The sequence below is a fragment of the Protopterus annectens genome, chromosome 2.part1, assembly GCF_019279795.1.
Source record: "Protopterus annectens isolate FY-2018-M chromosome 2.part1, PAN1.0, whole genome shotgun sequence".
Lineage (NCBI taxonomy): Eukaryota > Metazoa > Chordata > Ceratodontiformes > Protopteridae > Protopterus > Protopterus annectens.
The window spans coordinates 494,367,161-494,382,203 of NC_056729.1; the positions used below are offsets into that span (position 1 = coordinate 494,367,161).

At 40.7% G+C, this 15,043-nt stretch overlaps 1 protein-coding gene across 1 annotated transcript in view; it reads right to left on the bottom strand.

Moving 5' to 3' along the window:
• The window catches only part of CCHR2.PART1H4orf48 (chromosome chr2.part1 C4orf48 homolog), a 139,268-nt gene that overhangs the window by 67,247 nt on the left and 56,978 nt on the right, over window positions 1-15,043 (bottom strand). The window contains exon 3 of the mRNA XM_044062291.1: window positions 18-106. Within this exon, the coding sequence (XP_043918226.1) occupies window positions 18-106 (89 nt within the window). The remainder of the gene's footprint in view (window positions 1-17; window positions 107-15,043) is intronic.

Sequence of the window (15,043 nt, forward strand, 5' to 3'; positions counted from 1 at the left end):
GAAAAAGCAATACATACCCTTGAGTCTAAACTATATGCAGTTTTCTTCAGGTCCTGTAGGGCCCTTTGCATGAATTCAAATGCATGACAGTCAACACATGGGCGACCTAGGATAAAAACAAGATTCCCAATTAAAAGCTTTTAAGAGAATGACATCAACAACAGTAAACATTCACAAAAATAAATACAGCATCAATCATCCATGTAACATTGTACATTAGCCCAAAGGCCATTCAGTGCTCAACACAGCAAAGAAAACAAGCAGGTCTGAAATGCATTCTATCCAAATAAGAACACAAAATACAGAGTAAATAAATATGCTCCATATGCTGGTTCCTGTTATTTCTAAATAATTATATAAAATCAAAAACTGTACTAAAACTTCAGTGCAGTGTTAATTTCTTAGGCTCAGACGTTCTATATTTGCTTCTCCGTTTTTTTTCAGAATTACTCTTTTTTTTATGAAATTAAAGTACTTAATTAACTATACTTTCTTGATTTTATTAATAGAGCTCACTAGCAATGTTTTTCGGGTTTTCCCAATTAGGGGTCACCACAGTGGAACACCAGTCCGCAGATTGACTGGCAGTGGAGTTTTTACGGTGTCAAGTTGCCAGACTGGTACCCAACCTTCACAGAAGGCACACGCACAAACGCACCTACCTGCATGTCTTTTTTTAAAACTCAGTTGACTTCAGGGAGGACATGCAGACTCCGCACAGAACGCACTCCAGCCGAGAATCAATCCGGAGAACCTTTTGTTGTGAGGTGACAACACTAATCACTGCACCACTGTTGCACACTAAATATGAAAAATATTAAAACTATATAATTTATTTTGTATAATTTAGACAAACAGTTCTCTGTGTTAAGTTAGCTAAATGATTATCAATAACACAGGAAAAAAATGACAATAGGTCTTTTTTGGTAACCATTTGAAATGTTGGGGCCTGCATGAGTTAGCCCAAAATATGGAACCTGAATGGCCGAACAAACAAAATTGCATATATTAAGTCCAAGAAGGCTATTTCTCAAAGCATTCCCTTTTCTCTGTGGTATGGCAATCTCAGAGTTGGTATACATAAGTTCAGCGGGTGTGGGGGTACTTGTTCCCAAAGGGGGTGCATGGGGGTTTCAAAAAAAGTTTAAATGAGAAAAATGATTTTCAATATTTGGTCTTCTGTATTTTCTGCCCTTTTTTTTGTTGTTGTTGTGTTGTCACTTGGCATTATGAGTACAGACATTTCAATAGGAAGGAGTCTGTTTGACGCACTAAAACGTTTAAAAAAGTAAATTTTTGCTCTGCAATTAATATGAACATTATGCTGTTGCATCACAATAAAAAAGTACATTATTCGAACGGGTCCATTATGAGATATCAGCTCTCAGCCTACCAAATACAAACTCACATGTCCAAAGGAGTTGAGAGTCACCAGCCCCAAAGCATTTTATATATATATATATATATATATATATATATATATATATATATATTTTTTTTTTTTTTGTAGGGGAACTTTGCTGCCCTACCTTGTCACTTAAATATACTAACGCCATGGGTACATAACTCCAGAGAAAAGAGAAACACTCTGTAAGGATAAACATTATAGCTGCACGAACTGTGATGCTGCAATCAAGACTGGAATATTTGGTAAATCAAAGGTAATATTAGAGGGCCTCAGGGAAAGAACACTTTTAAGTTTTTGCTGCATTAAAGTTATGCACTTACTTTCAGTTGCAGTGCAGAATGTAGAGAACAGTAGACAGCACCAGGATAGAGAGGAAGGAGGTTCAGAGGGAAATTGTTATCTTTAAGAATATAAAGTACAAGGATCAGATGGGCTGCCTACCTGAATATTACAAAATACAGCACCTCCACTCCTTCAATGTTCCAAAATCACAAAATATACCGAACAGGAACACAATCACTGTGGGTTTGAAAAGCTCTTTTAATTCTGGTACCTCGGCCTTCGCCTTCTCCTGGAATACAATTTACAATGTCAAACACCACCCTTTTTATATTGCATCTGATTGAATTATTAGTGCACCATCCCTTTTTCCATAATTAAATTCCCTTCATTATTAAACACAACCAAGTAACTGGCATCTGAAAAAACTTTGTAAAGACATTTTTTAACTTCACTCATTTACATTGTTTCTGACTTCATTAAATATATATAAACACATTTTATATGAATATATTTACATTCATAAATAAATACTTTTATATAAATAATGCTGATAATTCATCACATTTATGAATATTTTTTTAAAACAAATATTGCTACTGTTACATAATACATTCTACATATATTTTTACTAAATTCCTCCAAAAACATCACTTCTAAGAGATATGTGGAAAAATGTTTAAACTTCCATGTTCATTCCATTTGGAAACAAGGTTTTAAAATTGAGAATAAACCTAGATTCCATTTGTAACAATTTTCCAATCAGATGCAATATAAAAAGGGTGGTGTTTGACATTGTAAATTGTATTCCAGAAGAAGGCGAAGGCCGAGGTACCAGAATTAAAAGAGCTTTTCAAACGCACAGTGATTGTGTTCCTGTTCTGTATATTTAGTGATTTTGGAACATTGAAGGAGTGGAGGTGCTGTATTTTGTACTGTCATGTCGGTGAACACCATTTCTGTCACCTCGTTGGGTGCACATTCAACTCAACCAGTTAATTTGGCATCCATTTGGAAAGAAAGGGAAGAAAAGATGTCAAGTAATGACCCATGGGAGAGTGTTGCCATTGACTTTTCTGAGAGGTATGTGGAACTTGAGAGAGCCTTGGTAAAGGAAGTTACAACTTTCTATGATTTGAAGCTGCTTGAAAAATACATTAGCACAAATGTTACACCCAGAGGTCTGAGAGTTGAGCGATTACCTGCATTTGAATTTTCCGAGGACGAGGACGATTTGTCTGAGAGTTGAGCGATTACCTGCATTTGAATTTTCCGAGGACGAGGCCGATTTGTAAAAAGTTACTTGGTTGTGTTTAATAATGAAGGGAATTTAATTATGGAAAAAGGGATGGTGCACTAATAATTCAATCAGATGCAATATAAAAAGGGTGGTGTTTGACATTGTAAATTGTATTCTAGGAGAAGGCGAAGGCCGAGGTACCAGAATTAAAAGAGCTTTTCAAACGCACAGTGATTGTGTTCCTGTTCTGTATATTTACTGCCTACCTGAATACTCAGAAGTCTAGGCTGTGTGTTGATAGATCCTTGGACAGAAATTTTCAACACATCACAGGGTGGGTCAGAAGAGCCAGAGAAATGTAAGACAGCAACTGTGGCTCACTCTACCAGGGCAATGGCTACTTCAACAGCATTTGCAAAAAGAGTGCCCGTCAGCAACATATGTGCTGCAGTGACTTGGCCTTCAACTCATTCCTTTGTACCTCATTACAAATTAGATATGTAGTCTGGACTTTGTCTGCTCATTGTACCATTTAGCTTATATAGTGCCGTCATTCTGTATTTCTCCATTTTTTCTACATAATTTATGACCAATTGAAATCAGCCAGCAAACTCGATCTAAGGTAATTCAGGCAGGAGAGGGGAATTGTGGGTAGGGGGGAGTCAGAGCTCTTGGATCCAGTACTGTGGTTTAAGGTGCTGAGCTCGGATGCGACTGAATCGGACAACCCTCATGTTGAACCAGACATAAATAAGACATGTTAAAGTAAGTACATAACTTTCACTTTTTTGCCATTTAGTAGTAGAGCAGACTACTTTTTGTATGCTTACTCTGCCTTAGGTAAAATTAGAAGGTCCCTACTTATAATTTAATTAGCAGAATAGTCTGAGAACAAATATTTGACATACAATGTCACTTACAAGGTAAAGCTGTTCTGGGCTGATGTACTTGACAGATGAAATTAGGAACTGCAACAAATACAAAGTAGACAGTGCTTAAGAAGAACTGAAGTAAAAAGTCAAAACAAAAAATATGACCTAAAATCAGATGACTTAGCTACTCAGAAATGTAGACTTGTAGCTGGAATTACTGGAAATAAAATCTTGGCAGCAGGCAACAGTGAGAATTTTATAATTAAAATGTGCAATTAATCATACTTTAGCTGACTCCTGTTGGCTACCGCCTGACTGATTGTTCAACTTCATCCTCTTTGTTTTATTTATTAGCAACTGTCCTTTTTCCCCCTTTTGAAGACTTTGTATTAACTGCATACCTTTTACTGGTTATTGTTTAATAAATGGTCTTTTATATTCATTTACTTATTATTATTATTATTATTATTATTATTATTATTATTATTATTATTATTAAATATTTGTTGACCAGGAAAGTTGGACTAGGACAGAGCCTATTTTCAGCAGAGGCCTGGGGAGAAACACTCCAGACTCATATCTTTGGAATGTGGGAAGAAACCGAAGTACCCAGAGGAAACGCACGCAAATGCAGGAAGGGCATGCAGACTCCACACAGAAGGCACCCCAGCCAAGAATCGAACTGGAGAAACTCTTGCTGTGAGGCGACAACATTAACCGCTGCACCTCTGCACTGCCCACCATATGTAAAATTACTGGATTCAGTTTGTTTGCAATCTGTTGATTGATTTAAATTATTTTTGTAATGAAATAGCACAGAATATTAAATGTAAACCTAGCTGGCTCACTATGTGTATGTAAAATACATCCTAGTCTTATTGATGTGATTTTTTTCCCATTGTCGCACTAATAATTCTTTTTGTAAATTGTTTCAAAACAAGTTCAACTTCTGTATCTGTGAAATCTATATTGTTACCTGTTAAAACTACTTTTTCTCTGCGGGCCTCTGCTGAAAAAGGACTTATGTCCAGTCGGACTTTCCCGGTAAACAAATGTAAAATAAATAAATCGATAATAATATAAAGTTGCTAGAATAATTGATTTTGTATTATGACTATGCATTTTCTGAAGAATATGAAGTTAGAAACTCAAATGTATGTAATTATTTAGTCATTTCAATCCTCTGTGATTTGCCAGAAATTTGTCAGAAAACCATAAATTTTATGAGAAACAGAACAAAAATATGAGGCAAAAATATGGACATTCTGCAAAAATCTGCACAGTTGAGAAATATGCCCCTACTGCCCATCCCTACCATCGCACTCACGTCTTGAAAATAGATTTACTTAAAACATATATAGTTCTTTTAAATTAATTACATGCATATATCCCTCAGTGTCCTAATCACAGCCTCTCTGTATCATCCAGTTTTTTTTGTTCTACATTTTCACACATTTGCCTTACTCACTTAACCAGATTGCACTGTAACAACTGTGGAAAAAATAACTGAATTAAGCCACATGTTTGGAAGTCATGAGGCCCCCAGATGCCACAGGTTTTACAGATGTTCTGAGGTGTATTTTAGAGTTTTCTGCACCACTTTGATTTAATGATGCCCTTAACAAAAATCAGGACTATGGCATGATACTCAGTCTTACTACTCAACTTTGTTTTTTCCTAATATCTTTTCAACACATCCCAACTAGGACTAACTGCACTATAACAACAGTGGAAAAAAACAACTGAATTAAACTGACGGCATGGAAGCCACTAGGCCACCAGAAGCCATGTCTTTATAGATGTTTTGATGTGGATTTTAGAATTTTTTCCAATCTTTTGATACAATGATACAGTGAACAAAAATCATGACTAAGGGAAAAAATTCAGCCTTACTCTTTAATTTTCCTTTTCTTGTATCCTTTCCACATATCTTAACTGGCCAAGAGTGCAGTTTAATAACTGTCCAATAAGTAAAGAAATTAAGCCAGGCTTCTAAATGCTGTGAGGTGCACTTTTCAGATATTTTCCAACCTTTTGATCCACTGCTGGTATGAACAAAAACATTAGCAAGAAAAGTAGTCTGACTTTATATATACATATGGTTTCACTTTACAATCCCGAAATACTGAAATATCGAAATTCAGTATCTCGAGACTGTAAAGCCGAACACTGAAAAACCCGAAACCCCAAAAGCACAAAATTCAAAATCGCGACTGCCCACATATGCACTCTACACACAAACAAGCACACATACACATTCCTCCCTATACTACTTCTTCTTTCGGCTTTTCCCAGTTAGGGGTCGCCACAGCGGATCACCTGTCCACTCATGATTGGCAGTGGAGTTTTACGGTGTCGAGTTGTCAGCCTGGCACCCAACCTTCCTCGGAAGGCACACACTGATGCACTCACGCCTAGGGCCAATTTAGAGTATCCAATCCACCTACAGCATACACAAACACAATAAAACAAACACACACGTGGACCCTACATATGGGATGCGCCCCACACACCCCCGCTACTTATATATACTAACTCTGATGTGCACTAAAAACACAAACACACAAAAGCCACCACTACACATTCTACACTCCCGTTGCACAAACATACATCACATACCACCACTCTCAACACTTACACACTCACAATCTTACCTACCCTAACCCACACCTCAAAATTCCAAACACACTCACACACACTAAAATCCCTAGCCAAAACCCCTAGTAAAACATCACTTACCTGAATCTCCAGCTACATCCACATACCATACCGCACATCACGAACACAGGGAATCCCACAGCACGTACGCGCCTCTACAAATACGGATTTGACATTTCCACATTCGGGATTATGCACTTTCGTGCAAGTGCATTTTCAATATTTCAGTAGTTCGAAATTCTGAAGTGAAACTATATATATATATATATATATATATATATATATATATATATACACACACACACACACACACACACACACACACACACACACACACACATCATATATATGGGTCTACCTGAAAACTCCAACAACGCAGAATGCCGACAACGAGATAACCGACACGAAAACACCGAAAAAAAAAGTTAAAAAACACGAAACTTCACATGCCCGACAAACCAAAATCCTGACAAACAACAAAGCAAATACCTTTCCCAAAAAACACACACACAACACAAGCACACCAAACACCTTACAAACCTACACTAACCCTTACAAACACAACTATCTATGCACTAACCTTAACCCAAACCCTAACCCTAAGGTCCGTCACGATCGCACACTTACCTTACCCGCACCCTAACCCTAAATCACTTAACCCGCCCCTAACCCTCAAGTCCATCACTATCGCACACTTACCTTACCCGCACCCTAACCCTAACTCACTTAACCCGCCCCTAAACCTAAACTCCGTCACTGTCGCACACTTGCCTTACCCACACCCTGACCCTAACATCCATCCCTATCACACACTTACCTTAACATGTTGGTGTTCTCAGCGTCGGGATTCTCAACTGTCGGTCTTCGCAACTGTCGATCTTCCGGTATCGGTGTTCTCATTGTCGGCATTCTGCGTTGTCTGCATTTTCAGGTAGACCCATATATATATATACATATATATATATATATATATATATATATATATATATACACATATAAATAAATATATATAATCTCTGGATTAATGGCTGCCCCCCCCCCCCCCCCCCACCTCTTTCTCTCTATCTCTTATCTCTCAAAACATCAGAAAAAGTTATGCAGCCCTCTGGTATTAGACTGAATGAAGGCACAAATAGCCACAGTCATATATTTAAGTACATGCTGTGAATCATATACACATCATGCCTCCACACCTCAGCTCCTAATTCTCTGCACCACTCTGAAGTTATGACTCAGACAAGCCTGAAAAAACAAACAAAACATGGTAACAAATTAAAACCTGCTTTTGAAAGACGTCCGTAACAGTATGCCTCCTACCCCTACCCCAAAAAATTATCACCTATATATGCAGCCAATATTTGATTATCAGGAAAGTAAAACAAATTATGGTAATGCATTCTAACTAATCGGTCCTAAATAATTCACTGCCTCTAGACAAGCTCTATTGACCTTCTGTGCATACACCTGATGTTTGCCAGAAAAGTTTAAGAAATTAATAACCACACTATCCACAGTCCTCCACACATACACACACAGGCACACACACACACACACACACACACACAAATTATAACAATATTTTGTGCATACCTATTTGGTTTGAACTGTAAGGAAAATTAAAAACATTCTCTCCAGCCCCACCACCCAAACTACAGCAACCTTCTATGCACATCTCAGAGTAGGGTCAGTTTTAGACTTGATGACATTCAAGGCAGAGAGAGGCCACTACTAAGCCTGTATCAAAATAGTACAGTTTTGTACCTACCATAAATGTAGATGTTCGAGTGCTCATACAGCTGCAGTCATTACAGATGGGTTATCCTGCCGTCAGGCGGGTCCTCGGTCGGCCGAATTCCAAAGTCCAGGTCCGGCGTCGGTTGTCATCGCTTCCTCCCTGACGTCAGTGCAGCAGGGGTATAAAAGAGGCAGCCGACGCCATTTTCTTCAGTTTTTCTTGCCCCAGATGTCAGGTGCCCCCAGAAGGAAGGCAAAACATAAAATTATGCAAACATGCAATGTTGATAAATCAAAAAACAGTAGTTGCAACCAAATACACCATAAAAGAATACCCCAAAAAGGTTATATGATAAGGTGTTTGTCATAAGGCCTGTCCTAAGAGGGGATGGAGGGAGGGTAACCTGGACTGCAGCTGTATGAGCACTCGAACATCTACATTTATGGTAGGTACAAAACTGTACTATGTTCATCGTGCATACAGCTGCAGTCATTACAGATGGGTAGAATCCCAAAGCTAAGTAAGGGTGGAAGGCACTAAGTGGAACTAGGAGGGGCTAGGATGCCCTGCAGGACTGCTGTGGCAAAGCCCGCTCTAGATTTTGAGTATAGTGGAAGGTGGTAGTGCTTGGAGAAAGTGTGCACTGAACTCCAAGTAGTTGCTTCCAAAATGTCCTTGGTAGGGACCCCCCTGAGGAAAGCTGCAGAGGTAGCTGTAGCCCTGGTGGAGTGGGATCTGATGTATACAGGCACAGACTTTCCATGAAATGAATAACAAAAGCGTATGCAGTGGGCTATCCATTTTGAAATTGTCTGTTTGGAAATAGCCTTTCCCTGAGCACCTGAAGCATAGGACACAAAGAGCTGCTCAGATTTCCTGAATGACTTTGTTCTGTCCAAGTAATAACGAAGTTGTCTGTGAATGTCCAAGGAATGTAGTAGTCTCTCCCCCTTTGTTCTGTGGATTTGGATAAAAGGTAGGTAAATGAATAGTCTGATTCAAAGCTACACTGGATACTACCTTTGGCATGAAGGTAGGGTTGGTTCGTAAGGAAACTCTGTCCTGATGGAAAATGATGAATGGTTGCACAGCCATGAGGGCCTGTAGCTCCGAAACCCTGCGTGCTGAGGTAATAGCCAGAAGGAAGGCTGTTTTCCATGACAAGTATTGTAGCTCTGTTGAAGAAGCCGGCTCAAAGGGAGGCAGGGTCAGCTTTTCCAATACGAAGTTGAGGTCCCAAGCTGGGACTGGTGGTTTCCGTGGGGGTTTTATATTTTTTGCCCTCTGAGGAACTGCCTTAATAGAGGATGCGAGAATAAAGGAGGATCTGTATTGTATTGTGCAGAAATGGCTGAAGCGTGGATCTTGATGGAGGAGAAGGAAAGGCCACTGTTTAACATCTCAGCTAGGTATTGTAAAATTTGAGGTATATTTATTACCCAAGGATTCTGGCCCTTTTCTTGATTCCAGGAACAAAATCGTTTCCATTTGGCGGAGTAGGCTTTTCTAGTAGAGGGTCTTCTGGCCTCCAAGATGACATCCTGCACCTCCTTGGAGAGGAGAGTCTGTTGGGAAATTAAGGTATTCTCCATGCAGCTAGATTCAGGGTTTTGAGCTGGCTGTGAGGGGTTTTGTGGTTGTGCTGGGACAACAGAAGAGGAACTAGAGGTAGGATCCATGGTGGTGAGTGTGTCAGGCTCTTTAGGAGAGGATACCAGTGCTGTCGTGGCCAGTCTGGAGCAATGAGAATCATTTTTGGCCTCTCTGCTCTGGCTTTTAATAGAACTTTGGTCAGTAGAGGAAGAGGCGGGAAAGCATAGACTGTCAATGTTGTCTAATTGAAAGAGAGTGCGTCCACTTTCCAGGCCTATAGATGATAGGTCCTTGAACAGAATTTTTCCAACTGGTAATTTCTGTGGGTAGCAAATAGATCTATGTCTGGCTGTCCCTATGCCTGAGTTATCTTTGAGAAGATTTGAGGATGCAACTTCCATTCGTGTGGGTCTGTCATATTTCTGCTTAAGTTGTCTGTCAGTGTGTTTTCCTTCCCTGGCAGGAATTGTGCCTGTAGTTGAATTTGTAATTCCAGTGCTGTGTTCCACAGGGTCATGGCTTGCCTGCATAGGGGGTATGAATGAGTTCCCCCCTGTTTGTTTATGTACCACATGACTGTGGTGTTGTCTGTTCTTATCAATAGCTGGCCTGGATGGAGTAGGTCTTTGAAGGTCATAAGAGCATTTTGCACGGCTAGCATCTCCTTTAGGTTGATGTGTAGGTGCTTCTCTTTTTGGGACCATTTTCCCTGAATGCACTGATCTGCCATGTGTGCTCCCCAGGCGTAGTCTGAGGCGTCCGTTGTGATGATTTGAGTTGCTTGAGGTAAACAGAAAGGGAGACCTGTGTTTCTTTGGCATGCTTGAGCCCACCACAAAAATTCCTTTTGAAGGCATGGAATGAGTGGTATAATTGTTTCCAAGCTGTGGCTGTGTTGAGACCATAAGTTTTTTAGGTACCATTGTAGTTTCCTCATATGCAGCTTTGCACATGGTATTAGTAGGATGCAAGATGCCATGAATCCCAGAGCCTGCAGGACTTTCCTTGCAGTTAGTCTGGTGAAAGTTGCCATTTTGTTGAAGTATTGAGACAGTTGCCCTTGTTTGCCTGGTGTGAGGTAGGCCATCTGGGTGGTTGTATTTAAGCTTGCACCCAGGAAAATTATCTGTTGAGAAGGTATTAGTTTTGATTTCTTTTTGTTCACTGTGTATCCCAGGTAGTTTAACAGTTTTATTGCAAACGCCAGATGCTGCAATAGAATGTCCTTGCTGTCTGCTTGGATCAGGCAGTTGTCCAGATATGGGTAGATTTGTATTCCTTGTTGTCTGCAGAAGGCAATTACTGATGCCAGGCATTTCGTAAACACTCTGGGCGCAGCAGATAAGCCAAAGGGCAATGCAGAGAATTGGTAATGGGTTGAACCTGCAAGAAATCTGAGGTATCTTCTGCAATCTTGTCTGATAGGGACATGCAGGTATGCCTCCTTGAGGTCCAATGTTACCAGCCAAGACTCCTTGCCCAGCATGGGAAGAAGCTGCTGTAATGTGAGCATCTTGAATTTTGGCACCTGTAGATATGTGTTTAGGATGGATAGGTCTAAGATGGGTCTCCAATCTTTGTCCTTCCTTGGTACCAGAAATAGTCTGGAATAAAAACCTTGACCTTGTTCTTTCGCAGGTACCTCTTGAATTGCTTTCATATTCATGAGAGCGGAAATTTGTCTTTGTGGCTCTGCCCATTGATTTTGTGGCAGGCTTGGCAAGCCTCTCATTTTTGGAAGGGTGTGAAAGTGGAACCTGTAGCCTCTGTCTATAATGTCCAGAATCCATTTGTCTTTTGTAACAATGTGCCAGTTTTTTGAAAATAATGCCAGTTTTCCGCCCAAAGGTGCTGCCATTATAGCTTTGTTTGGCAGGCATAGGGGGAAGTCATTGTGTCTGTTTTCTAAATGACTGTGATCTATCTTCTCCACCTCTTGGGGTTGGTGCTTGCCACTGTCTAGCTCTGTAAGATCCTTGAGGTTGTCCTCTACCCCTTGGGCGTCTGTATCTGCCCCTTTGAGGTCTGTCCGTGGCTGGAAAGGACCAATTTTTTGAAGGCCAGTTTCTGCTGAAGCGTGGAGGTTGCACCTGCAAGAAATCTTTCACTATTTGCATAGATTTCGCTTTTTCCTCCATTTTCTTTAGTACCTCCTCAGCTTTAATACCAAACAATACATCTTTTTGAAGTGGTGCATCCAATAACTTTGCTTTGACATGATCTGGTAAGGTTTGCTCTTTGAGCCAAGCATGCCTACGTATGACAGACCCCGTGACAGCAGCTCTACATGAGGCCTCTAAAGCATCAAAACCACACTGCAAGGTATGTTTACCCACTTGCTCTGCTCCATGCAACAAATCCTGCAACTCTTTCAAATCTGGTTGATCTGTTTGTGTCATTTTGCTTTTCAGCTGAGATAACAAGAACTATTGGTACTTTAACATATGAAATTGACAGTTTAATGCCCTCATGGTTAAAGTGGCAGATGTATATACCTTTTTCCCCCACCTTTCTAATGCTCTGGAATCTCTCTCTGAAGGTAAAGGGTTTTTAGCAGTAGAGGCCTTTATTCCCTTGGGACCCTGTGAAATTGTTTCTGGGTCAGCAGTATGGCTTTTATAAAGGAACTGGTGAGAATCAGGAACCCGGTAATACCTGTCTGGTTTAACAGGGGCTGGAGGTAACGAATCTGGATTAAGACTGGCTTCTGCGTACACATCATCCAAAATATCTAAAACAGGAGGGATAGCCAGGGGCCTATGCTGGGGGAGCAGTAAAAATTCCCTGAGCCTTTTCTTGGAATCCGAGTAATCTTGGCCTTCCCAGTGGAAGTGCTCCCTCAATGTATGCAGGGTTTCCCCAAAAGAGTAGTCCTCAGGGGGGGAGACCGAGGGAATAGACTCCTCAGCATCAGAGTCTTCAAAAGGGGAATAGGCATAATCCTGGTCCTCAGAATGGTCTGAGGTAATAGAAGCCTGGTCTGAGGAAGGGTAGTCTTCCTCCAGTCTGGGTCATTTGTCAGAGGGGGGTTGAGAACCCCTGATGAGAGTTATCAAATCCTCAGCCATTTTAAGCATCTGTTTTTTAGGCATGGGGCCTTGAGAGGAGGTCTGAGGACCCTGTTTTTTTAGTTTTCATGACAGCTTTAGATTTAGTGAGGGATTTAATAGAGAAGGTGGTAGGCCTGAAGACGCCTTCAGAAATGGTAGGCCTCACTAAATTTTCAGTTTCCCCGCCAAGAGTGGCATCGGTATCTGCAGTGGGAATGGAGACAGAGGAGCCTGTGACCTCGAGTACTGAAGTCACCGGTAAAATAGTTTCATCGGTAGTCAGGGGCTGCGTAGGCGCCTCGCTGAGAACCGGAGAACCGGTAGTCGGCCTAAGCGTGGTCTCAGTACTCGGTGCAGACCTCGGATGTCGGTCCTTGTCTTTGCGTCTTTTGCTTAAAACTGGCGTCGGTGTATCCGACGACATGATATAATTAAATTTTTTGCCAAAATAATGAAGGGCGAACTCCGCCTGGGGCTTAATAGTGCGCTTGTTGAACCTAGCACAAAAATGGCAGGCCGAGACGTCGTGGTCTGCCCTAAGCAAGGTATACAGAAAGAGTGAAAATCCTTATGCGGTATTTGCTTCCCACAAGAAGTGCAATTATTAACTTTGTCTGACATCGGTCTGAGGCAAGAAAAGTTTCCCCAACGGGGTACTTAGCTTTAAAGAAGACTTCGGCTGAAATACTTTCGTAAATCTCAGGAGCTGGCCGACCGGCACTTGTGAACTGCTTCTGCTTCGGGCACCGCGCGGCAAGAAAGACTGAAGAAAATGGCGTCGGCTGCCTCTTTTATACCCCTGCCGCACTGACGTCAGGGAGGAAGCGACGACAACCAACGCCGGACCTAGACTTTGGAATTCGGCCAACTGAGGACCCGCCTGACGGCAGGATAACCCATCTGTAATGACTGCAGCTGTATGCACGATGAACATCCACTTATACAGTCTGGGGTGTGAGGGCAGCCAGGACACTAGAAGCTCTGAAGGTCTGGCTGTTCTGTGATGCATTTTATACCTTACTTCTGAAAGATAATGACTACCAGATGAGCTCTGTATGTACCTGCAGCCCGGCAATACTGTCTGCCCAAGGACAAAAGTAGTATTATTATTTATTACTTTGACCCAAACGTGGACAAAAGAAATAAAAATGTATTAAGTAAGTATTCCAAAGCGATACAAGATGCACTGCAGGAAACTGAGCAGCTATGTCTCCAAGCTGAAACAGATGAAGCATGATTAGATCTAATAGAAGAAAAATGTTAACAATCAGCAGATAGATTGCAAAAGAAAAAACTTCATCTTAGTGGCATACCTGAGGGAAATGAAAAGGACTGTGAGCAATAACTTAAGCTTCTTTCTCAATGGACTCTACTCCCTGAACCAGAAATAAAATATAAAAAGGGTGTACAGAACAGGATGGATCCAGGAACCTTATGGATATAATAGCATATAACTGTCCATTTCTAACCATTTAAATTTAAAAAAAATCTTACCTGCTCTATGTAAACCAAAAGAAAAACGGACATGTGGTGCTGAAAGAATTTAAAAACAACAAGACTACTAATATAGTGGACAATACCACCACACAAAGTAATCAGAGAAGGTTGTTTCTGTTACTCAAAAAGTCTCAAGTTTTAAAAGAATGAGTAAAACTAGTCCAGCAACTGATAACAGGCTGAGAGAGAGAGGGAGAGAGAGAGAGAGAGAGAGAGAAAGACGTTACCACCAGATGAAAGAACACTATGAAGGGGAAAATCTACTTTAAAAACCACCAAGAGGGGAATATGTCCACCAACATAATCTAAGTAGTTCCTGTGCAGAGGGACAAGGAATATACACAAACATAGAGACAGACAGAATACAAGCTTTATTATACCAAGGACTACACCAAGTACTGAACACATAACAGCACTGTTAAAGCAATATCACACATTAAAAATACAATCTCGACATTCCTGAATTAAAGATGATCCGCCAGGTGACCTAAACAGAGCACTGAATCCAGATACAGTACAAGGGAAATATCAAATGTTATGCTGGGGACAACAGTTTTGAATGAACACAACTTAAATGCTTACTGTTAATGCAAAGGCTTCCTAGGTTTGATGCTACAACCTAGGTTTGATGCTACAATTGATGGGCCTACTTTGGCTTATGAACACTCATGCGTTCGAGGTAAACTTACATAAAACATATATAGTTAACTT